We start from the raw sequence: 25,481 nt of genomic DNA on the forward strand, positions 1-25,481 counted from the left end.
TGTCTGATAGCTAGAAATAAATTATTCCAGGGGACACCTAATACCATTTTCAATGACATGGGAAATTTAAATTGTTTTTCATTTGTCTGTTTTTTAATGAATGGTTTTTTTTTATCCTCACCTGAGGACATTTTTTTCATTGCTTATACAGAAAGGGAAAGGGACAGAAACATCAATGAGAGAGAGCAGCATTGACTGTTTGCCTCCCCTACATGCCCAGACAAGAGATCATACACTCCTAGACTAGGGATTAAACGTGTAACCCAGGTATGTATCCTGACCAGGAATCAAACCTGCAACCCTTCAGGTACGGGACGACACTTCGACAAAGCCACACTGGCCAAGGTCAAATTGTTTTTCTATAAGGGATTTTGGAACTTCAAATTTCTACTCCCATTCCCTTTTTTATGGGGTTGTTTGACCCAGCTCCTTTTTTTTTTTATTATTATTTTATGGGCATTAAGGGCAAGTTTGCTGAGGGCAAGACAAACTTCCAACAGGCAGGTGCTCTCTCCTCGCCTCATTCCCCAGCTGCAGGGAGCTGTTGCAATAGCACACCTCAGAAACAATCTTTGCTGACTCTGGAGATTCCAGTGTCACCAAACTGCTTCCTGGAACACCAAGACACAAGTGACCACACCTTGTCTGCCATTCCAGTATTACATACTCCTAAATCCCTGCTGGACTAGCCCAGTAACTGTCAAGGAAGCAAAACACCCTTTAAAAATACTATATCCTCCTTTCGAGGATAAGTGACGCATTTTCCAGTGGTGCCCTAATACCACAGGGGGCATTAAAGCAACAGCAGAACAACTGGCAAACTAGGTGCTCCCTTGCTGAAAGGTTAAAATCCTACCCTTTCATTGTAAATACCCCACCTTCCTGGAGAGGAAGACGCAGTAGAAAGAACAGCTTGCCTCTATTTTCATCCAGCTGCTTTCTAGTACCAGACACACTGAAGTATAAATGCTATACAAGCACGAAGTCCACCAGATTCAAGGGCACCTAGGAAAACTGAGTTAGGTCCTTTATTCGGGCCACTGCTTTTTAAGTACCTTGGCTAGGTCGTCCTATGGCTGTTTTTGTCCCCAATTCCATCAGAACTACTAATCCACTAACTGATGAATGGAATGAAAATTGCATCATGAAAAGTTTCACTGGCTACCGCCTCTTGCCTGAACTTGCTTTCTGACCTTACTGGGCGTGTTACTCTTGCCATGGAGAGTAGGTCAGTCTCCATTCACTCCAGGATGAGCTGCCACTGGGCAGGCTCTCCCAGGGCCCAGAACCAGGAGGCAGCAATAAGCAGCGTGAGCACCTGTCTTCCCCAGAGGGAGCTTGCCTTCTAGAGCTGAAGACGACCTCCAACGAATTATAACTCACAAGTGTGCCATGAAGACGACCTCAGTGAATTATAACTCACAAATGGGTGCCATGAGAGGGTACAGCAGGAATCTTTCAGTTAAAGTCAGAAGCCTTTTAAAATAAATTCAAATGATGAGTTGGCACTGGGATCAGCTGGACCAGGGGAAGAAGTGCAGGTCTGCAACCAGAATGGCAGAAGTGAAGCTACAGTGCAGGGAACAGGCAGCATCAAGGACCTAAGGGAAAGAAGGCACAAGGAGGGGGCCCAGTGGCAAGTGACCTGAAGTAAAACCACAAAGGCCAATCTTGTAGTAGCTGGGGGTAAACATGTCAGAATTTCTCCTAAAAGTCACCAAAGGGTACCAAAGCAGATACTCTATTTGGAACAGGCGCGTGTGGAGATGGGGCTGGAAATAGTTAAAGGCTCTGCATGGTCTGCAGAGAGGGGAGAGAAGAGGTGAAAGGGAAAGGTAAATATGATTTCATCTGGAGAGGTTTGGGAGGCAGAAGTGGCAGGACTCCATGGTGCGCAGTGAGGTCAAATCAACTTCAGGCACTGGCCTCGCTCAAATAAACACCTAGCAGTGTCATCTACTGATAGGCAGCACGGGGAAAGGAGGTAAGAGGGTGCAAATTTGTATCCTACCCAACATTATAAAGAGTAAATCAATCTCCTTTATCTTAAAAAACAACAACAAATCTCTGGTTTAAAAATATCTGACAGCTTCTACTAAATTCTATTATGACTTCCAAACTCTTTGACTTGATGAGCCCATCACAAGCATGTACCCATCTCTCCCCCCATGTCATTTCCACAAGCCCTGCTCCATGCCCCTGCAATGTAACCCAGTCTAATACCTGCAGGTTTCTGCACAGCAGCTCCCTCTGATCCTCTGAGGAGATGATTTAGGGCATCCATCTCCCTACTTCATTCTCCAGACCCAAACATCTGTCCTCCCTCTTCCTCTTGCATCAGAGAGAGGTCTATCTCATCCTCCATCCAAGAATGGCCATGCAGGTACATCAGGGTTTGGCACTAATGACATTTGGGGAATAATTCTTTCTTGTGTGCGTTGTCTGGTGCCTACAGAGTGTCCAGCGGCATCCCTGCCAGTAACAACACATTTCCAGTTCTGATTACGCAAAGTTTCTGCAAAATCCCTGAAGACCTCTAGGAGCCAAAGTCATTAAAAGCCACTAAACGATATCATCAACATTGATAAACTTGAGGTGTTACTATACCAGAAACACTGACAAATATTTCCCCCCTTATTCTAGAGGAATCAGTTTTACATATACCCTGAAACCTCCAGCTGAAAGATTATCACTAATTCGCCATGAGACATCTAAGCTTAGGATTCCTCATCCATACAAAAAAAGGGTAATAATCTCTATGTTTCCAAACCTCACAGTTCAATTGTCAATAAAAATGAGATAATAAGTGCTAAAGCACTTTGCAAAGTTCAAGTTACTAAACATACAGGAAGTGCTATAAACTTTATCAACACCAACCATAAATGCCTTAAAATAACCTGCTAAACCAAAAAAAGCCAGATTAACAAGACCAAATAGTATTTCTCTACATGGAAGTTTCGGGGAGGTGGGGGGGCGGGGGGGAAGAATCTAGAACAATAATTCCTACACATTCTATATATACTAGAATGAAAAAATAATTACTGTCCTATCAGACTTGAGACGAGAGTGTCTGAAAAGGATAGTTTGGTCAAGGACCCACTTAGCCTGTTCTCACTGACCAAATGGCCACATAACCACAGCCCAGATGTAAAAGCACTGCCCTCATAAAATCTTACAAATGGTGACCTGTGAGGCAATCTTAAATCAAGAATAATTTTGTCAGAATAATTTCATTTAAAAAAAAAACCTTAAACAACATAAGTCATGAATACAATTTTCTTAAAAGGGAAAGAAAATGGCTTATTTAATTAATTAAGGATCAAAAAGTAAAAGGTACTCAAGTATATGCAGTGGGGAGTTTCACTCCCACTCCTGCCCCCCAACCCAGTCTCCACGTCCAGCAAATTATGTCTTACGTAATCTCAGAAGTACTTTCTGCAAATACGTACCTATAAACTCTTTCTCCCCTTATTTCCAAATGGTAACATTCTTTACACTGTTCTGTATCTTGCTTTTCTTTAGAGCATTTAATACGTGTCCATAAAGGACTTTTTTTTTTTAACCATAACTAATCCATGCCCTATTTGACAACAGTGTTTACCACTTCTGTTATTGTTGTTATGAGCTAGGTGGCAAGAACCTCTCATTTTAGGAATTCCTGGAACTCCCAAATCCTGCTAGGTCAAAAGAAACCACTTGGAATTTTAACAGATAATAGCGAATGACTCTTCAAAGAGGTTATCTCAATTTATACTACCTCTAGCAATGTATATAAATCCTCAGCCCCAAGATACAGAGTGCCTATGCCTTTCTCACCCACCTGGGCTAGGCCTGTTCTCTTCCTGAGAATAGATCACTAATGAACTTTGCTTACATGCTAATAGGCTAGCTGATCTGTAATTCGTTACTGCTCTGCAAGAAGAACCCAGCTTTCCACAACAATACCACTTACAGGCAAAGGTGCTCTGAATAGTTTGGAACTGTTTCCTAAGAGCCTGTAATGGGTGGCTGAAAATGGGAGCTCCCTTCTCAATAGGGAGAAGGGGGCTTGACAGGCATCAGCAGATGAAAGAAAGGTTAAAAGGAGGTAAACAAGACAGGGGAGACTCTGCACAGTTAACAATATTTTTAAGTAGTAATTCAAAAATGAAGTCTGCTTTGCATCTATACTACATTCAGAGGCCTCCGAATTCATTAGCTCTAACAAAAGGCTGAACTCAAGAGTTATCTACAATACAGTAGGTCTTTATTAAAACAACTTGGGGTCACAGACTTCCTTAAGAATATGGTTTTTAAAGCAAAAATACCTTTCTGTTAAGATGTGGGCATGAATACACAATGTTGAGATGGGGTTTGACTCCTGTCTCTCTGACCCTTACCAACTCTATGACCCCGCGACGAATCCCTCAGTGACTCCCTGACATCACAGCCCCTTTCAATTTTATTCAAGTACAGCACACAGTTCCTGACCTCAAAAAACTTACGTCCCTGTCTCACTGATCCCTAGCATTTCTTAAATGATTTAGATGGCTACGTGTCACTGAGAGGATAAAAAAATGAATAATAAATACCTAGGTTCTGACTTTAGGAAACTTTACATAATGTGGACAAATAACTACAATCCGACAGCCTGTGGTTGGTGCCACAAATGAACCACAAAATGTCATGGGTGTTGAGAGGAGCAGCCCATCTGAACTGAATGAGATGGCTTAGATGAAGCACCAGGAGAGAAGTAGTATTTGAACTGCACCTTGAAGAACTGTGACAGATTGGGGCAGGGGTGACAGGGAATGTGTTTCTGGCAGACCCGTGGGAAAGCAAAGTGGATGGTCAGGGAATAAACAAGTGATCCTGTTCAGCTAATACAGCTGACAATAATGCCAGCTGATAAAATTTCAGCTTAACTTAATAAGCAATGAGAAAATCACCAAAACTTTTAGACAGTAAGATAAATAACCACCAACGGCCTATACTGTAGAATGAATGGGGAGAGAAGGAAATTTGACTTGGGGTGGTGAACACACAATGCAATATGCAGATGATGTATTACAGAATTGTACGCATAAAACCTGTAATTTTATTAACCAATATCATCCCAATAAATTCAATTAAAAAATAAGAAGAATGTAAGGGGAGAGAAGAATAAGCGGATTAATCAGAAAGCAAAGCAGGTCAGGGCAAGACCTGGAGACATTCTAGAAGTGGCACTGATGAGTGTCTGCCAAGAAGCCAAATCAAAATTATCTATTTTGAGCCCCAGGGAATGAGGACCCCAGGAATACAAATGGAAGGTCAGAAAGAGGACAACTGGGTGGAAAAGGAAGGGAAGTAGAGATGACTCTTTGTACTTTTCCAATATTATGAGATGGTCTGGCAGATACATCAGAGCAGGTGAAAATATGGTTTTTAAGTACAGGAGAGAGACAAGGATCAGCATAGAGATGGTAACTGATATATGGAGAAAATTAAGTGTGTAGGGACCCAGTGAGAACCCTTGGGTTGGTATGAAGATTATTTTAAGCTGAAGACAAATACTTGAGATTCAACAGATACAGAAAGAAGCCTCCTAGGAGCTTCCCCTATGTGACTAAAGCAGCAATTTCTAGGAAATGAGGATGCCATAAATCCCCTCTTTGGAGTGAGTCTACTCCCAGGAGGAAGAACAGAATAAACCTATCATAAATTCCCTCTCAAAATCTGAAGGAGGAAGCAAGACCTCTCCTATTTGTAAAGACAAACCACGGATTTTCTTATCTCGTGTTTGTACTCGATAAGACTCTCGTTTGGCTTTCCTAAAGGAACACATTTGTTCTTCTTCTCCCTATTCCCTACTACTTAAGACAACTCTTTAATCATTTAATGACTTAATCATTTAATGCACAGGCATTCTTATAAACTTTTTTCTTGTTAATCTTGTCTTTTGTCATTTTAATTTGCAGGCCCCCTAGTCAAAAAGAGGGTAGAGGAAAAGTTGTTTTTCTTCTTAAGAAAAAGTCCAAAAGTAGGAGTTGGAGAAGGTTCCTACTTAGGAATGGACAGAACTTCTAGGAAGAAGGATGGTACTAAGGCAACCAGTGCATTTCTATGTGCAAGGGATGCAGCACTCTCTGGGCCCAAAAAGGGTTATTTCTAGAGAAGAAAAGGGTGCTTTGAAAAATAAATGTTACATGTGAGAGTCTCTGTGTACATACATTTTTTTCATCTGATTTTCAAAAACCACTTGCCCTACCCCTACCAACTCTCAGAATTTGCTCAGTATAACACAGCCTGGTCTGCAGTGCTTTCAAGAGGCCTGAACCTGCCTCTCCATCTGTTGTACTCCATAACACACAGATAGCCCTGACTTTACAAAATCCTGAAATGACAGGGAGAGAAATCAGATCTTACTTTCTAAGAGGAGGAACTGCTGTCTTCCAGGGCCATATTCCATCCTCCCTGACCACCACGGGCCACCTCAGCATTGTACCAGTGGCTGGTGGGGTCATTCACTCAAGAAAGGGAGGGCCAAGTACTCCACAGTACTAGTGATGGCCACATTCTCCTTCACAGTGGGTGGCCATAGTCTCCTTTGGGAAAAGAAACACCCCAGAATTTCAGGTGTCTTCCTCGTGGTCAGGTAGGTGGGATCCCCACCATCATTTTACATTAGTGCAAGGCAGAGACACTCCATAAATTACTAAATACCTTCATAGAGAACAGTTCATTTCATTCAATCATCCTGTCTACTAAGATTATCTGTCTTTTCCCATTTTACAAATTAAGATTCCTAGTCAAGGGAAAAGAAGGATACCAGGTGGGAGTCAAATCTAGATATTCTGACACTGAGTCAGTAACCTAAACAAGAATTACAATAACAAACATCATAGACTTCTGGACAAGATGGAGGTGTACACAGATACACTTTGCTCCTTGCACAAACAAAAGGAGGACAACAAAAAACTTACAAGCAAAAAACACGAGAACTACCAGAAAATCGAACTGTATGAAGTCCAAAAACCAAGGAGTTAAAAAAGAAACATTCATCCAGGCTGGTAGGAGGGGCAGAGACAGGCAGCCAGGGAAGAGAGAACAAAGAGCAAGGCGGTGGCTGGAGGACCAGGCAGATGAGACAGCAGCTGGCGATTCCACTTTCGTGTGCAGGATAAACCAGGAGGAACAACAGGGGAGCAAGACAGACCATGCATACAAACCAGGGTTCCATCACAGGAAAAGAAAGCCTCAGAACCTCTGGCTGTAAGAACCTATGGGGGTTGCAGCAGCAGGAAAAACTCCCAGTCTCACAGAAGAGTTTGTTGCAGAGGCCCACAGGGTCCTAGAAAGTACACAAACCCATCCACTCGGGGCTCAGTACCCTAAGAGTCCAATTTGCCTGTGGGCAGTGGAGGAGCTGGCTGAAAGTCAAGCAAGTGCCCTTGTTCCCTCTCTGATCCCTCCCCAACATACAGCACCACAATGCAACAATGTAAGTTGCCCCTCCCTGGCAAATACCTAAGGCTCCATCCCTTATAATATAACAGAAGCACTGAAACAAAGAAATATGGCCCAAATGAAAGAACAGACCAAAACTCCAAAAGCAGAACTAGGAAATGAAGAGATAGCCAACCTATCAGAAGCACAGTTCAAAACACTGGTAATCAGGATGCTCATAGAAATGGTTCAGTATGGTCACAAAATAGAGGAAATAGTGAAGGCTATGCAAAGTGAAATAAAGAAAAATACACAGGGAACCAACCGTGAAGAGAAGGAAACAGGAACTCAGATCAACGATTTGGAACAGAAGGAAGAAATAAACATTCAGCCAGAACAGAATGAAGAAACAAGAATTCCAAAAAAAAAAAAAAGGAGAGGCTTAGGAACCTCTGGGACAACTTTAAACATTTCAACATCCAAATCCTAGGGCACCAGAAGAAGGGGAAGAGCAAGAAATTGAAAACTTATTTGAAAAAATAATGAAGGAGAACTTCCCCTATATGGTCAAGAAAACAGACTTCCAGGAAGTCCAGGAAGCTCAGAGTCCCAAAGAGGTTGGACCCAAGGAAGCACACACCAAGGCACAGCCTAATTACATTACTCAAAATTAAAGATAAGGAGAAAATCTTAAAATCAGCAAGAGACAAGAAGACAGTTGCCTACAAAGGAGTTCCTATAAGACTGTCAGTTGATTTCTCCAAAGAAACATTGCAGGCAAAAAAGGGCTGGCAAGGAGTTTCAAAAGTCATGAAAAACAAGGGCCTACATCCAACATTACCCTATCCAGCAAAACTATCATTTAGAATGGAAGGGCAGATAAAGTGCTTCTCAGATAAGGTAAATCTAAAGCAGTTCATCATCACCAATCCCTTATTATATGAAATGTTAAAGGGACTTATCTAAGAAAAAGAAGATCAAAAACTATGAACAGTAAAACAGAAGGGAGGAGGAGGGAGAAGAATGGGGGAAAAGGTACAGGGAACAAGCAGCATAAATAGTTGGTACAAAATAGGCAGGGGGAGGTTAATAATAGTATAGGAAATGGAATAGTATAGGAAGCCAAAGAATTTACATGTACAATCCATGGGCACGAACTAAGGGGGCAGGGGATGCTGGGGAGTAGAGCAGTATAGTAAAGAAGTATTCAAAGTCATGAAAGGCAAGGAGCTAAAATAAAACCATGATTACTCTATCCAGCAAAGTTATTTTTTTTAAATAGTTTATTTATTTATTTAGAGAGAAGGGAAGGGAGGGAGAAAGAGAGGAAGAGAAACATCAATGTGTGGCTGTCTCTCACATACCCCCTACTGGGGACCTGGCCCGCAACCCAGGCATGTACCCTAGACTGGGAATTGAACCAGCGACCCTTTGGTTCGCAGGCCGGTGCTCAATCCACTAAGCCATACCAGCCAGGGCCAGCAAAGTTAGCATTTACAATGAAAGGGCAGACAAAGTGCTTCCCACATAAGGTAAAGTTACAGGAGTTCATCATCACCAAGCCCTTATTATATGAAATGTTAAAGAGACTTATCTAAGAAAAAGATCAAAACTATGAATAGTAAAATGACCACAAACTCATGAATATCAACAACTGAACCTTAAAAAAAAAAAAAAACCCCTAAACAAATAATTAGAACAGGAAAAGAATCACAGAAAGGGAGATTACATGGAGGGTTATCAGGAGGGGGTTGGGGAAAAGGTACAGGGAACAAGAAGCACAAATGATAGTTACAAAATAGACAGGGGGAGACTAAGAATAGTATAGGAAATGGAGAAGCCAAAAAACTTGTATGTATAATGACCTATGGACATGAATAGAGTGGGGCAGGGATGTTTGTGGGAGGAGGGGAACCGGGTGGAGGGAAATAAAGGGGGGAAAAACATGGGGCAACTGTAATAGCATAATAAAATAAACTTTAAAAAATCATAGATTCTAAGCAATTTCTAAAAAATTCCAGTTGGAAAATATATTCTAATGTAACTGTTCTTAATATATAACTGTTTCACAAGTTTCCTTCTAGAAACCAACTCTAATCTGCCTGAAAAGTACAAAATGTTTGCCTGTAATTTGAGGGATTCACACACTGCCCTTATTTATATCCAGTTTAAGGGTTCTTCTCCTAATATCTTTTAATAAATTGGGAAGAAAACTGGGCATTCCCTAAAAAGCTCTTCTTGGATTTTAAGTCACAAGATTGTCTCTTCTGGTAGAGGCTGCCGTGTAACTGTGCATACATGTTCATGTATTTTATTGCATTGGCCAGAAAGTCCATTTAGGTACTTCTGTAAAATAAAAGATACAGCACTTTTTTATTGTCACCAATAACATTATTGATTGGGATATTTTGAGTATGAGGGCTATCTCCCGCATGGTGTAACACTGACTGTTCTCAATTAATGCCTCGATTTGATCACTATCAACTTCAACTGTTCTACCCAACCATGGAGCATCATCCAGGGAGAAATCTCCAGCACAAAACTTAGCAAAACACTCCTGACACATTCCATCAGTCACAGCACCTTCTCCATACACTGCACAAATCTTTTTTTGTGTGTGCTTCAGTTGCATTTTTACCTTTCTTGAAATAATAAAGCATAATATGCCCAAAATATTTATTTTCTTCCACCTTCAACATTAAAATTGCTACAAAAAATCCAGCAATTTTGATAAGTTTTTTTAAATGCACATCGATACAACAACTGTCACAACACAATCTTAACAAAATTGTTTTGAATGAAGTTAAAGACAACTGATCGCCACTAGATCCAGCTTATGGGAAAATAGAACAAACTTTTTGGCCAACCCAACAGTAATTAAGTCTCCCCAATGTGTAGAGATGTTCCTCTCTCTTCCGTTAACATAAATTTGACACAACATAGTAATAAATCTGTTAAAAAGAAGTTTCTGTGCTGAATGCTAATATTAAGATGAATAAAAACACTGCTTGGACTTAAGAACGCTTACAACGTTAACAGAAAAACACACTCACAAATAAACTCTAAAGGGAAAGAAGTAAAAAAGAGAAGCATGGAAAAAAGTGCCCTGCGAAGTAAAAGAGGAGGATTTTTCTTTAAGAGCAAACATCAGTCAATGATTACAAACTGCTATATTGAACAAGTTCTATGCCACAAATCTTGCTATGAAGCTAACAATGCATTCTTAAGTAAAACACTTTAGTAATTACAAGATTTTTCTCCTCTGCTAGGTGAAGATCTCAGTGGTCTTTATACAACATATGACAGAAATATCAGTCACAAAAAAACATAAAACCAAAAGTGATTATAAAGGACTTAACATTAATTCTTTGATAAAAACCCAGCACAAAGAAATCAGACAAGACCAAGTCAGAGGGTGACTGTTGCTGAGGGAGGAAGAATAAGGATTTAACTGTGTTTTACAGATTTTTAAAGAGGTGCCTTTAGTATTATCAGACAATTTACCAAATTGGTAGATTCACAAAAAAACAAATGATGTGTTTCAAATGCATTGGTGGGAAATTCATGTTTATGCTATTACTGCCATGTGTGGAGTTTGGCCTAAAGGTAAACAACTACCTAAGTGACTTTTCATTATGTGCATCCACTCAATGCTTGACTGTACTGAGGAAATGTTTTTGTTAGTTGAACCCTCTGCTTCTCTTCCAAAGTTCTGGTCACTTTACAAATGTTTATTTTTTGCAGAGGTGCATTCTATAGTGAACAGTAAGATGCATGCACATGCTCTCAATTTATAATCAGACATGCAAATCCCAAGGTGCCCTTGATACTTGACCAGCACCAGTGGCCTGGCCAGTACCAAGAGTGCTAGCAGGAGCAAAAGGAAGGGGCCGCAGGGGTAATGCTGCATTGCCTGGAGGACCACACCCCCACTCCCCACCTCCGCTGACCCAACCAAGGTCAGGACAATGCAAGAGGACGTCATTGTACTGAGCATGCTCAAGGCTAGTGAGGGTGATGGGCTAAGGGAAAAGCCCTTCTACTCCCTTTCTGTCCAATGAGGACCTGTCAGTCCACTCTGGGAAGTCAGGGTTGGCTGGAGGAGGCCAGACCCCTACTGAAGCAAAGGGAAGTTGGAGCACGGGTCCCATGTAGCTTATATAAACTAAAGGAAGAGATGCACTCTTCTCTTGGACCCTCCACCGGGGACATGCAGACCAGTGCTTTGCAGGACCAACTAGTCCTGAAGCTACATGGCAAATGGCAACTCTGAAAAGAAGGAAGCCTGAAGCCTGAAGCCTGACAGTGGCAGGAAGAGAGGCTGAGCTGCTTAAAGGGCGACTCAGAGGCCACCTGAAATTCCCAAAGGACAGTACTTTGAATGGGAGAAGGAATTCTGGGTGCAGCTTGGGACTGGTCCAGCAGAGGGTGGTGGCAAGGTTTTCCTCTGGGTTTTCTGGAGGGGATATCTTTGAGGTAGGAGCCTGCCATCCTCCAAGATTATGTAGCTTTTGAATAAAAGGACTTCTTTCCTTTTCTCACCAAACCACTGCCTCCAGAATCTGCTTATGGGTGGTGGCAGGCAACTGAACCCCATTTTCATTTGGTAACACCTTCAACTGAGGCAGCCCTGGGGCTCAAAGGTCAGGTAACAGAAGGCTCACAGCCCAACGATGGTGGGCAACCATGTGTTCATAACTCCACTGTGAAAATCCACACCACTCCTTGCAGACTCCTACAAAACAGGGCCCTGATGGCTCAGTCAGTAATGATATTTGACATGTCACTGCCAGGAAGGATTCAATAAAAGGGCTTGGTTCTAGCAGCCCAATTTTCTTATTTTGAAACAGATATTTTTATTTACCCAAATGCCTAAGGTCATGCTGTGGTGCATAAGCCACTGGATGGACAAGAGACAGTCCATTTACCCCATTGGAAATCAGTCTTCTCTTTAATTACACACCAACCAGCTCCTCATTATGTAATCTAGATAAGATTTGTGATGTCATATATCATACCATTTTTCAGAAATTTACTCAAATGTACCAGTTTTAGGTAGGAAAAAAAGCATTTGGCATGATAAGTTATTTTTATCTAAATATATCAGCTGTGTGCCGCCCCCCACCCCCACCTCAGCCAGTTGGCTCAGCTGGTCGGGTATTGTTCAACAAACCAAAAGGTTGCCAGTTTGATTCCCAGTTGGGGCGCATGCCTGGGTTGTGGATTCCATCCCAGATTGGGATGCATATGGAAGGCAGTCAGTCAGTGGTTCTCTCTCAAAGTCGTATTTCTCCCTCTCTTCCTCCCTCCCCTCCTCATCTCTAAAATAAAAAATGAATATATCAGCTGTACTTGGCTACTCTAGAGGTTTAAATATACAAAACACGTACAATATATTAACAAAAAGAGACCCAGAAATACAATTAATACATATTTTAAACTAGGCAACAGCCAGATAACAGAGTTGAGTTTCTATCTGAAGTGAAATATTTAACCTAACTGAAATTTTAATTCATGCAACTTTCTGGGTAGAAAAACATAAAATGGGGCTGCCAAATATCTTCAGGGACTTTCAATTATACTAGGACAGGGTGTTAAGGAGAAAGAAAGGAACCCATAGTCCCCATCCTCAAAAACATTTCAAAGCAGATCTTTTATGTTATCTTTGGTATGGGGCCTATAATTTTTTCCCATGACTGACTGTAAAATGAAATGTATTCCCTTGTGATTTCAAAGTAAGATTTACTTGCAGATTTGTTTAGTTCACCCTCAAAAAAAGTTAAGTGGTTCTGCTTTTACCCACAATCACCCTGTAGTCTGTGATACTATGGGTTCCATGTATCCTTTCTACTTTTCCCAGAAACTTAAGGACAGAGAGTTGTATATAAAAATCACTCCCCAGGGAAACAGATGTGCTTCTGCCTCTCCCAGAGGTTGCAACTGTTCAGACCAATGGGGAATGCAGCAGATGACCTCTAAGTGGTAGAGGAGGACCTGGAGGGTGCCGCCACTATGTAAGTGCATGCCTGTGGAAGAGGAAGGAGTTCTGTTGTTCCAACCAAGAGCTCATTCGGTTGAATGACTGCACAGATGAACACCTATTAATGCAGGGAAATGATTCTGCTAGCCGAGGGACAGCAAGCACACCCTCAAGTCCTGAAGGCATCCTCTCGCAAATCTGGAATCAACAAGCTTGAGCTCTAAACCTTGACAAGGAAGCAAAAGTAGAAGAGATCATGATTAAAATCCTAAGCTTAAGTCACAAAGATAAAGCTTTTGTTTATTGCTCAGAGAAAGGAAATTCATAAGGAGAAAAAAAGAAGTCTGCACTGCCATGTCAGACAGAAGACATGAGGCTACTCTACTGTGCAGGGGAAATGCTATCCCAGCAGTGCTGCAGGACCAGCAACAAGCTGTTGCTGCCAGTTGTCTGAGTGACCAGAAACCAATGACTAAAACAAGTCAGCATCTATCAGACAGGCTCTGCCCTGGGTCAACATCAGTAGTCTCCTCTAGGTGTAGGATCAGTAGTTTGGTCCTTCTTAAAGAATGTTGTGCCTCCTTCTCCATAAAATAAAAAACCCAATTTAAACATCTGGGGAATGACCACTCAAAGAAGGTTTCAAAGAGCTGTGCATTTGATCATGTTTATTAAAATGTGCGTAAGTTTCTTCTTTTCAGAGACTCTTCTTACTACAGTATATTCAAGTCCTTAAACAGAATCATAAACCCAAAACCCATTTTCTTTAGAGAGTGCAGTAGATTAATTAAAGCCAATAGATAGTGAAAATAGAAATAAGAAGCACGGAAACAAGACAGCTATTTGGAAGTAACCTTGAAATCAAAATATGCCAGAATCCTAAAAAAAAACAAAGACAGGAATTACAAAAACAGATGTTGAATGGACAAGTCATATCATTTCCTGGCACACATTCCAGTCTCACTTCCAAGTTTTAATATACTTAAGAGTCTAACAAGTTTAGTGAGGCATTTCTAGAAGCAACTGGCATATTCCAGACTCCTCCCAACTCCACCAGACATATTCTGGCACAGGCCAGGGAAGCAAGCAGGTCCCATGCGGAAACATTTCTTACCTGTCAGGCCTGCTCCTCACCATTGTCTCAGCCCACGAGGCTCTCCCTCCAAACAGCCAGTCTGCTTCCTGCCTTCCTTCTACAGGTCTGTGCTCACAGCCACCTCCTGGGAGACCCCCTGACCACTGCAGCCCCTACAGCACCTGCCAGAGTTAGATCCACCATGTGTTTTTATGTATTGCTTTGTGGTCTCCCACTTTTGAGGACCACCAACAAAATCTTTTTTGGATTATTTCTTTTTCCCACACCTGCCCAATCAATGAAGGTGCCAAATGCCCACTTCTTTTACTTTCCAAGCCACAAAAGCAATGATGATGCCCCACAAATTTAGAGACTAAAACCCATTTTCCCAATCTCACACTGCTCACCTCAAATTATGTTCCACAGTCTTTGAGTAGCTGAACTGAATTAAGTACTCCAGAGAAATAGGTGGGGTCCCGCTGCAAAGCTCACAAAGGTCACTCTGCCCACAAACCTCCCAGGCCCCTGCTTTGCCCCTAAATTCTGCAGACCACTCAAACCTTGGACCTTGCCTTGCCTGGTGGCTTGCCCTCCATCTGGAGAAAGGGCAGCTTTTTCCTACTATCCCTAGAGGGCAGGTGAGTGGATAACATGATGTGTAAAGAAACTAGCACTACAATGGACCCAAGAAGGACAGGTAATCTCCATCCCTCAATTACACCAGCAAGAACATTGGAGGGAACAAGCTCCACAGAGGCTGAAAGTAACTTCAGGAAGTACTCAGCCCTCCCCACCCCCCTGCCTGGTGGGCGATGTGAAACAATCTGCCCAGCTAATTGCTCCCGTCCCACATTGCCTCCAGTCAACCTGCCAATATTCCCTGACTGAAGAACGCAGGAGCAAAATAACAGAAAGGGGAGGGAAAGCAGGATGTGAAGAGGTACTAAGGCATCAATCCTAGACAGCCACTTGTAAAGAATGTTCTAGTAACTGTCTCCAGATTGTTTCCGAGAGACCCCTGGTTGATCCTATGAGATCCTTCAACATGGCTCCTCTCAAAACAGCTTTAAATAAAAACCTCCATAGGCGCACTCTTACAAAGCACTGACACAGTTCCAGGGTTCTGTCAATGCATGGCCTAAGAGAGATCTTGCACCCAGGAATTTAAATCACATCACTCATAACTACCACCAGGTTCACTGCCTAGAGATCCCAGGTTCAGAGGTGGCATAGGGCATATGCAGTTTTCAAGACTCCATGTGCCCCTATTTTAAGATACTACCTCTGGATTAAATAAGCACCTTCAAATCAATCCCTTCGTGATGGGAACTTCTGACTTTTTGAGATCCAGATCATCAGAGAATTCACTGCTTTGGGCATGTTGATTGTGAAGTTCTGAGGGGAGCTATCTGTCAGATGCTTCCATAGTTGGAGATCTGTGGCTTAGAGAGGGTCCCAGTCTGTAGCTAAGATCTGGAAGCTCAGGTAGTAGTTAAAAGATCAGCCTAAATAGCATGCAAAAACACAAGCAGGAAGAACAAGCTAACCACCAACAGAAACTGAGGTAAAGAAGGGCGAATAGAGTCACTAGAAATTCTGATTAGAGAAAGGCAGTCATGTTACCCAGACCCGAGGACAAGAGTCATCTCTGCTCTGCCCACTGCTGCACTCCACAAAGCCAACAAAGTAGCTTGTTAAGATTCAAATGTTCATTAAATAAAACAAAAAGTAAACAACACTCATCTGAGGCAGAGGAAATCTTAGCTATACCTTTAGAAAGATTTTTAAGAAAAACTGAAACAAAAAGATTTTAGGGTAATATGGTATTACTCCCCCGCAATCCCTGAACAATTTCTGTTCATTAAAATTTTAATCTAATGTAGGTTTCAGCTCATGATTTTGTGTAACATTAGTTACTAGTTATTATTAGTTTCCTAAGAAAGAGAATGTGCCCGAACACTTTACACTTTGTTTTCTCTCAAATTCCACAATATCACTCAGAAAAATCATTCACTGAAAAAGAAAACTCTTTAAAACAGTAACATACTACTTCAGTAGTTACCTTTTATTTATTGCTTCCTGGTCTTTGTTAATTCATCCAGTTTTTAAAACACCAACGTTTTAAGGAGTGCTTTTCAAAAGACAACAAAATAGCAGGAGACCAGCAGAAAGCTATTACTTATTGTTAACTTGACATCTCCAGACTTACTAGGTTCTTAAGGACACATTTCCTAAGGCTAATCTTCCTAGGCATGTTGATGGAAGAACTACTTCAAAAGAGATCTTCCAGGGACTTGGTATAGAATGAAATTTACCATTAAAAAAGAGAGAGATTAGAGAATGGAGCGTCCCACAATATAATACAATCAGGAAATGCTTCATATTTACCTCCTTTAGAGAATCTCAAATACTTTGAGAATACAATAATAGAAACCTGCTACACCAAACACATCCAGAATTTTACCAGGCAGTACCTACTAATATCTCCAAGAATGGGACTCCTCCAGAAGTCCCCATTACCTGAGCTCAAACCTACCTAGGAAGCTGTCCATTAGCTAGCTGACAGCTCACCAGTCTCAGACCCTTTATTACCTCCTCTCACACCTTATCCCACTCCATGTCCTCCCCATCCAGCCTACCACCACAAAGGAGCCCAATTATGTGTCTGTGATAATGAAACACAGCATGCAATGGTTGGGTAGGCCTCACAAAATACAGTATGAGTGATATTATTAGCAAGTTTCATTAACGAAGAGACTCCTGAGACCATTGAGGGACTCACATTTTTTAATTACATGTCTAGACTTTGAAAAGTTGAAAGTCACACACTTCAATGTCCTAAAGTGCCCACACCTTTTATTACATATGAGTAAAACAGGTATATCCATGTCCAACTAGCCAACACATTGTCTTTCTAGAATGAACCTGGTCATTCAAGTTACTGCTTGAATTTTGAAATGAGGAATTGCAGCCAAGATGGAGGCATAGGTAGATATACTTTCTCTCCTTGCACAGACAAAAGAACAACAACAAATTTAAAAACAAAAAATAACCAGAACTGCCAGAAAATTGAACTGTATGGAAGTCTGACAACCAAGGATTAAAGAAACAATTACCCAGACCAGTAGGAGGGGCAGAGACAGGCAGCCGGGGGAAAAGGATGCACAGCAAGGTGGAGGCTGGAGGGCCAGGCAAATGAGGCAGTGGGCTGGCAAACCAGGCGGTCCCACATTTGCGAGCGGATAAACTGGGAGGAACAGCTGGTGAGCGAGACAGGCTGCACAATCCAGAGTCCCAGTGCGGGAAAAGAAAGACTCAAAACCTCTGGAGGTAAAAAGCTGCGGGGGTTGCAACAGCAGGAGAAACTCCCAGCCTCACAGGAGAGACCACTGGAGAGCCCAATGGGGTCCCAGAACATACACAAACCCACCCACCTGGCAATCAGCCCTAGATGGGCCCAATTTGCTTGTGGGTAGTGGGAGAAGTGACTGAAAGCCAGTGGAGAGCTGAGCAAGTGGCTTTGTTCCCTCTCGGACCCCTCCACCACACACAGCAGCACAACACAGCAACCTGGGCTGCCCTGTGCCCTGGCGAATATCTAAGGCTCTTGACCCTCCCAAAATAACAGGCCCACTGAGGCAAAGAAATATGGCCCAAATGAAAGAACAGATCAAAGCTCCAAAAACAGAACTAAGCAATGAACAGATAGCCAACCTATCAGATGCACAGTTCAAAACACTGGTAACCTGGATGCTCAATGAATTGGCTGAGTACGGTTACAAAATGGAGGAAAAGCAAAGACTACACAAAGTGAAATAAAGAAAAATGTTCAGGGAACCAACAGTAAAGGGAAGGAAACCAGGACTCAAGTCAACAATTTGGAGAAGGATGAGATAAACATTCAACCAGAAGAGAATGAAAACACAAGAATTCAAAAATATGAGAGGCTTAGGAACTCCCAGGCAACTTTAAACATTTTAACATCAGAATAATAGGGGTGCCAGGAGAAGAGAAACAGCAAGAAACTGAAAACTTATTTGAAAAAATAATGAAGGAGAACTTCCCCAATCTGGCCAAGGAAATAGACTTCCAGGAAGTCCAAGAAGCTCAGAGAGTCCCAAAGAAACTGGACCCAAAGAAGTACATGCCAAGGCCACCATAATTCCATTACCCAAGAGTAAAGATAATGAGACAATCTTAAAAGCACCAAGAGAAAAAGAGAGAGTTACCTACCAAGGTATTACCATAAGATTATCAGCTGATTTCTCAAAAGAAATCTTGCAGGCAAGAAGGGGCTGGAAAGAGGTATCCAGAGTCATGAAAGGCCAGGAGCTAAAATAAAACCAAGATTACTCTATTCAGCAAAGCTATCATTTAGAATGGAAGGGAGGATAAAGTGCTTCCCAGGTAAGGTCAAGTTAAAGGAATTCATCATCACCAAGCCCTTATTATATGAAATGTTAAAGGGACTTATCTAAGAAAAAGATCAAAAACTATGAACAGTAAAAGAGAGGGGAGGAGGAGGGGGAAGTATAGGGGAAAAGGTACAGGGAATAAGCAGCATAAATAGTAGATACAAAATAGGCAGGGGGAGGTTAAGAATAGTATAGGAAATGGAGAAGCCAAAGAACTTATATGTAGAACCCATGGACATGAGCTGGGGGCGGGCAGGGGGGTGGGGAATGCTGGTGAGTGGGTGGTATAGGGTGGAGGGGAGTAAAGGGGAGTAGAAACATGAAACAACTGTAATAGCATAATCAATAAAATATATATTTATATATTAAAAAATAAATTTAAAAAATTTTGAAATGAGAATGCAAGGAAATCCCTAACAGGGAGCTTTAACAATATTTACATCACATTATTCATACCTGATATGTGTTGTCTGAAACTCCTGAGCCTCTAATTCACTGAATTGGCTAAAAACATTTCCATTTTCAGGAACCGAATGAGGGTTAACTAGCAGAGCCTCGCAGGGAATCTCTTACATGGTCTGCCAGGAGCAGAGCAACCCCACGCTAGAGCCACACAGAATCTACACACTGCCTGCTCTTGTTTCCTGGGGGCTCTGAGGCCGTACACAGACACAGCCAGGAAGAGCGTGGGGTGGTAGGGAGTTACCAGGAATAGCCAAGAGAGGCAGGTTGGGAAATGGGACAGCAAACAGGCTGACACCCACCTGTGTCAAACTTTCAGGAGAAAAATTTGTCAAGTGAAATTTCTTTTTTTAAGATTTAGGAACAGAAAACCATGCTATCTGAATAATAAACTATGAATATTGGGTGCATGTATAGAATTGCCTCGTCTGAACAAATACAGTTCAAACTGAAGTTATCCAACATCAAACCACTCTCATCTACAACTCCTATGGTGGGACAAGCACAATAAGCCATCACCTAGATGACAGTTTCCTTACATGGCCCAAAGTTCCAGTTTGGCTCTCCTTTCTCCGTCCTTCGGTTCAGTGTCTTTACTAAGGAATTTCCCTCGATCTCTCTCTTTTTTTTTAGACATTTTATTTATTTACTATTAGAGAGAGTGGAAGGGAGGGGGAGAGAGAGGGAGAGAAACATCAATGTGCGGTTGTCTCTCACAGGCCCCCTACTGGGGACCTAGCCCACAACCCAGGCATGTGTTCTAGACTGAGAATCCAACAGGTGACCCTTGGTTCACAAGCCGGTGCTCAATCCGCTGAGCCACACCAGCCAGGGTCCTGATATTTCTCTCCTAAATCTTCCCCATCTCCTCGCCCTGTTACCCAGGCTCCTTTTCCCAGAGTCTCCAACACAAATCAAGGCTATTTTCTTTGAGCTGCTGTCTTGGCTCTTCACTCCTAAGTCAGTGCTACAGCAACTCCAAGAAAAGCATCCAAGAGCCCTGCAGTAGTCTTACTCTGCCCTCACCCTAACCTCCCCAACCCTGTCCTGGGCGGGTGCTCCCTCCAGTTTTCCAAGCACAATTCTATGCCCCTGCCAGAGTACTTAATCGGGGCGGGGGCGGGGGGGGGGTGGACGGACGACGGTGGAGAACGTGAGTGTTTTGTCTCTTTCCATTACTACATCAAAGAAGTTATCGGTACAGGGCCCAAGCCTGCATTCCTGGCACAAGGCTGAGAAGCAGGGCTCTGGAAGCATAGGAATCAGGAATCAAAGAGCCATGAATGACAGCAAATAAGATTTGGACTTGCTACCAGGTCTTGAGCCCTAGATAGAAACTGGTCTTAGTATCAAAACAGAGTATGACCTTCAGGCACAAACACAGCAATGATTTCAACACAGCTGTAACATATTACTGGAGTGAGAGGATGGCACTGGTAATCCCAAGCACTTTCTTCACATATGTGAAATCCCATTAACAATTTTTTAAAAGTACATACTGTGAGAATTATCTGTGGGGAAAGACGCTTCAGATCCCAGGTAATTTTAAGGGCTCACATACTTCATGTTGAACATATTCAAGTATTTTTCAAGCATTGTTTACCTCAGTAGTAAAATGTGCTCTATGGGTTCCAGTTGAAAGCCAGGTAAGAGATCCCAATTTATCAAGTAAGAGATTCAACTTTTAAAAACAAGCTAAAGACGGACACAACTCTGCATATTTGTGGTATATCCAGTACAGGTTTAAGGGACCCAATAATTACTTGCTCAAAGAAGAAAGCAGAAAGACAGAGACTAAGAACATTCCACTCTTACTGACAGCTAATTCAATGGACCGGTTTTCATTTCCCAGTTATAAAATGGAGAGAGAAACTTGATTAAAACCAGAAAAAAATAGTTTCCACCTTGGTACATTACGAAACCAAGATATGAAGCTACAATTAAATTCACTTAATAACCTTTCCATAACACCCTGCTATCCCTTGGAAGTTCACTGTGGCTACCTTTCATTGAAGCTACTGCCTCCTTGTTCAGAAAGCCCATAAAAGAGCAAGCGAGAGATCACACATAGCTTAATGCACCTCTTAGTAAGTAAACACAACAGTGAGAGACCTAAAAAGTAAAAACATGTAGGAACCAAGAGATAATCTCCCTGATATATTCCAGAGTAACCAAAGCCTTACAGGAGCATAGCGGCTAAGTGTGCCTATGAGCTTAGAAAAGAAATCCTGACAACACTCATAAAGATGAACTTAATGGGTTAGAATAAACGGGGGGAAAAAAGGCTAACAATGAAGATTTTTCCCTTTATAAAATGGGTACAAGCTGTTGTAAGGAAATGTTCACAGTGAGGTCACTAAAAGTACAGGGAATCTCACTAAAGTGTACAGGGTACCACAACGCCCCGGCAGCCCATCTCACACCCTGTGGGACATAGCCTTGCAAAAAACCACTGTGACTTCTTAAACTAGCCGACAGCTCGCAAATCCTGCAACACCCGAACATATTCACTCTCCTCATTTGTGTCAAAAAGGTAAATGTGACCTCTACTAAACTTAAAAAGATCATACTTGGGTTAAAATCAATTTCAGCAGCCATTCTTAAACTCTCAAAGCTTTACATTAAAACACTAAAAGTGAAAGTTCCCTCCCAGAGATTTTCCCAAGGAGACAAAATTTTGACTCTTTCAATACTGCAACCTAAGCTTGTAATTAAAGCAAAAACAATTTAAACAGCAACAAAAATACGTTAGGAAACACACTAATTTGTTCTTATATGTACTTCTTTAAGAATAAAGCAATACAGCAGAAGGAAACAGAATCTCTGCCAACAAAAATCAAGCTCATCCAGGGTCACAATCCACTTTCTTAGAGACATGTATAATTCTGGTCTAATATGCCTTCCCCTAGTTAAGATCAGGAGCCATACCTTCTAAAAAGTTCAGAGCCTGGTCTCTAAAATTCAAGCACATTAGCATCGGACTTAAGGAGGGGTACCTACCACAGTAGTTAACAGCAAATCCATCAATAGTTTATCTTCTAATGTAAGTGAGAAAGGAAACACTCTATGCCACTTTTCCCCCAAATGCCACCAGTGGCCAGAATTAAGCTCAATGTGTAACGACAGACACACAAAAAGCCATAAAGGATTGACCATAAGTTCAAGACCACCATTTCAAACCAGAAAAAGCCGCTACAGCAGTCTTTCACTCCACTCATTTCTAAGCCCCAAGGAAGAAGGGATATATGTTACCTAAGGTGCTAGAACCCTAGCCTTGGCTGGAAACAAGAGAAAAAGCCTCAGGTTCTCTGACCATATGTGCACAAGGTATGGGTCGAGGGAGGACTCAGGACTGATGAGGAAGATGCATGTCCGTCTGGGCGACACTGACAGAGCAGCTTACCTCCATGGAAGTCTGTCGATGTTAGGGTCATGTGCCCACAGTCCATCGGGCTGCCATCCCTTTGAGGAGAGGGAGACATTGATGGGAACCAAAGGATCTTCTAAAGGCAAGTTCTTACTGCAAGCTGGCCCAAAGGTCCCTGCAATCAAAGAAATCATTGTGGTTTTGCATTTGGCATATTTATGCCCTTTCTTCTAGGGACAAGTCCAGAAGACTTCTGAATGGATCTTAACTTTCAAAAAGATAGCATCCAGAAATATAGATCCACCTAGGTATAAAAGAGACAAGACAAAGGCAAGAAGTCTCATGCTACACACCTCAGGGCAAAAAACCAGTGCAAGAGCATTCCCTTCCCAAAAAAAGAGGCATAAATCAATGGTTATTTTTAAAGAACCAATGCCTTCTACCAAACATTTCAACACAAGCCAACTCCTCACACCAGTTCAAAATACGTGGCCTATAATGATTCCAAAACCCATGTGCCACCCTATACTAGCCGTGGCTAGAAGCAAGAAAAGAAGGAATGTACATAAATGAAAAATATAGGTCATTAACTTCTGTGAGCACTGGTCTATAATCAACCTGGCCATTGACCTATCTCCAGAGATTCCACTGACAAAGACAAGGAAAAGTCATCAGAGCCAATCAAAACATACAATGAATCACAAAAACGGTATCATGCTAAGTCAACCAAAAATCATAAAAATTCAGGAAACTAAGTATCTTATCCACTGTAACAATGCTTGGTCTACTTAACAAGTTACATAAATTGTTTTCAGCAATTCAGTCTGCAGTAAGCCAATAGCCACCCAATACCAAAACACTGAAACTGCAGTTAGCAAAGCTCTTTCTATATATCCTATTGTATATCATCTCACAACTTCCTTTAAAAAAAACAAAAAAACAAAAAAAAACCCTCTTTCCTTCAGGCCAAGAAATACCTAAAGATATTTGATCCTTAACACTGCAGTAATGTAAATATTAAATCAAAATAGTTTACAGTTATCTGTGCATCATCCATAGGAAGAAAGGAAGAAAGAAAAATCTACTCATGAAGAGTTTTATGAGGGAGAATGTCTGTTTTAAAGGTTTGATTCAATATATCTTTTAGATATGTAGTCAAAGAGGATAGAGAAAGGCATCAACAAATTAATTTACTTATTTTAAGATGAATCAGCACAGCAGGGACCAAAAAGACTCCCAAACTGATCAATGAAACCTTTAGGTCTGGGAGGTTTTCAAAAGGGAAACATCTAAACCCCTTCACTCACTCGCAAAATAACCAGAAACTAATCCCACATCATTCTATCCTTCAGAGCCCAACAGCTCTCAACTGTCAGATATAAAAGCAATATTACCACAAAGGACCTGCCCTAGGATATAAGGGTGAAGAGCAAACAAACAAGCTGTCAGGAAAACCAACTGAACCAGCTACAAGTAGAAGGAAAGTCACTGCAGCAAGATTGTTTTATGGGCCACCACAGAACCATCCACTGATGAGAAACAAGGAAGGACATGCTGACAAAGAAAGCTACAGGACCACAAAACCAAAATGGGATTCTTGGCAGAGACTGGGTATAAGCAAAGGAGCTGGAGGGACATGGGTCACCCTGCGTGTGCTGATGTGACAGGCAGCTCTGGCAGCTGAAGCAGCTCTCCATTTGCAAGAGTTGATTTCCCAACAACATAGGAAAGATTTTTCAGGCATTGGCTAGGTGCTGGGATCTATGCCACAGCGGGCCACAGTTACTGGAACAAATTCAAATGCAAATCCATTCATTTAAGACATATGAGCTACAGAGATGAACATCACCCATGCAGTGAAGACTGAATAAAACCATTTACACATGGTAGGCAAGAACTTCCTCTGTTGAACTACCCAAGAAGTTAGTAAGAATTCAACAGCCTCAGATTCAAGGCAAGTGTGAAATGGTGACCCTGGGCTAAGAGCCTACAGAGCCGTTGTTTGCTCAAGCTTCCAGTGGGATCCCAATGTCCACAGGCACAGGGAGTGCTCACAGGTAAACAAATGCCAGGTTTCTCAGAAGGGTGGTAACACAGAGCAGATATTCAATAAATGGGCATGTCAAAGGCAAGACTCACCAGAACTCTCTGTCAGAGGCGCTGATGGTTGATCCACTCAACCAACACTTCCACCTTTCTCTCTCCCCTGACTTTGTGACTCTGGGGCAGTTCCACTGATCCTTCCCCCAGCTCCAGAAATAAATCCTGTTTGGTGGATGTCAATGAGGTAGCCCCAACCCCCAAGCCAGGGTCTGACTAAGGTATCAGTCTGTAACAGGTTATGATGAATTAAATATAAGGAAAGTGGTCTGGGGAGGCTTCTGAGAAAGGTTTCTGGAACCTAAAGAAGCAAATTCTTCCAGGAAAAAAAAAAAAAAAAAGCCTATAAAGCCTATAAAGGCTTTAAAGAAATAGATAAAGCCTATAAAGAAATAAGAAGCCCGTATTCTCAAAGACACTGTTGACCACCAGCAGTACTACACCTGGAGCTACCCGTCTTTGGGAATTTTTTGCGGTGTAAGGAAATGCACACTCTTATTGTTTAAAACCTTCTGAGTTGGTACTTTCTCTAACAACAGAAACATCCTTAGTGGCAGTATTCTCTAACACTGAAAGCAACCTTCAGTGTACTGATCTCTGCTGATTCCCTTTCTCTCAAAATGATCCTACAGATCAGCAGGTTTTCACCTTTGACCTCACAGAATCACCTGGTGA

General features: G+C 41.9%; 1 protein-coding gene across 2 annotated transcripts in view; it reads right to left on the reverse strand.

The window, feature by feature from the left end:
- Nucleotides 1-25,481, reverse strand: part of STK24 (serine/threonine kinase 24) — a 121,017-nt gene that overhangs the window by 34,456 nt on the left and 61,080 nt on the right. The window contains exon 2 of one of the 2 annotated variants that reach the window (XM_054574326.1): nt 22,743-22,881. The exons of the other annotated variant lie outside the window; for it this stretch is intronic. Within the exon in view, the coding sequence (XP_054430301.1) occupies nt 22,743-22,748 (6 nt within the window). The 5' untranslated portion in view covers nt 22,749-22,881. The remainder of the gene's footprint in view (nt 1-22,742; nt 22,882-25,481) is intronic. 2 annotated transcript variants of the gene reach the window in all.

Source organism: Pteronotus mesoamericanus, unplaced genomic scaffold (assembly GCF_021234165.1).
Source record: "Pteronotus mesoamericanus isolate MK-2021 breed Mesoamerican mustached bat unplaced genomic scaffold, CSHL_Meso_final contig_26, whole genome shotgun sequence".
NCBI classification, from domain to species: domain Eukaryota; kingdom Metazoa; phylum Chordata; class Mammalia; order Chiroptera; family Mormoopidae; genus Pteronotus; species Pteronotus mesoamericanus.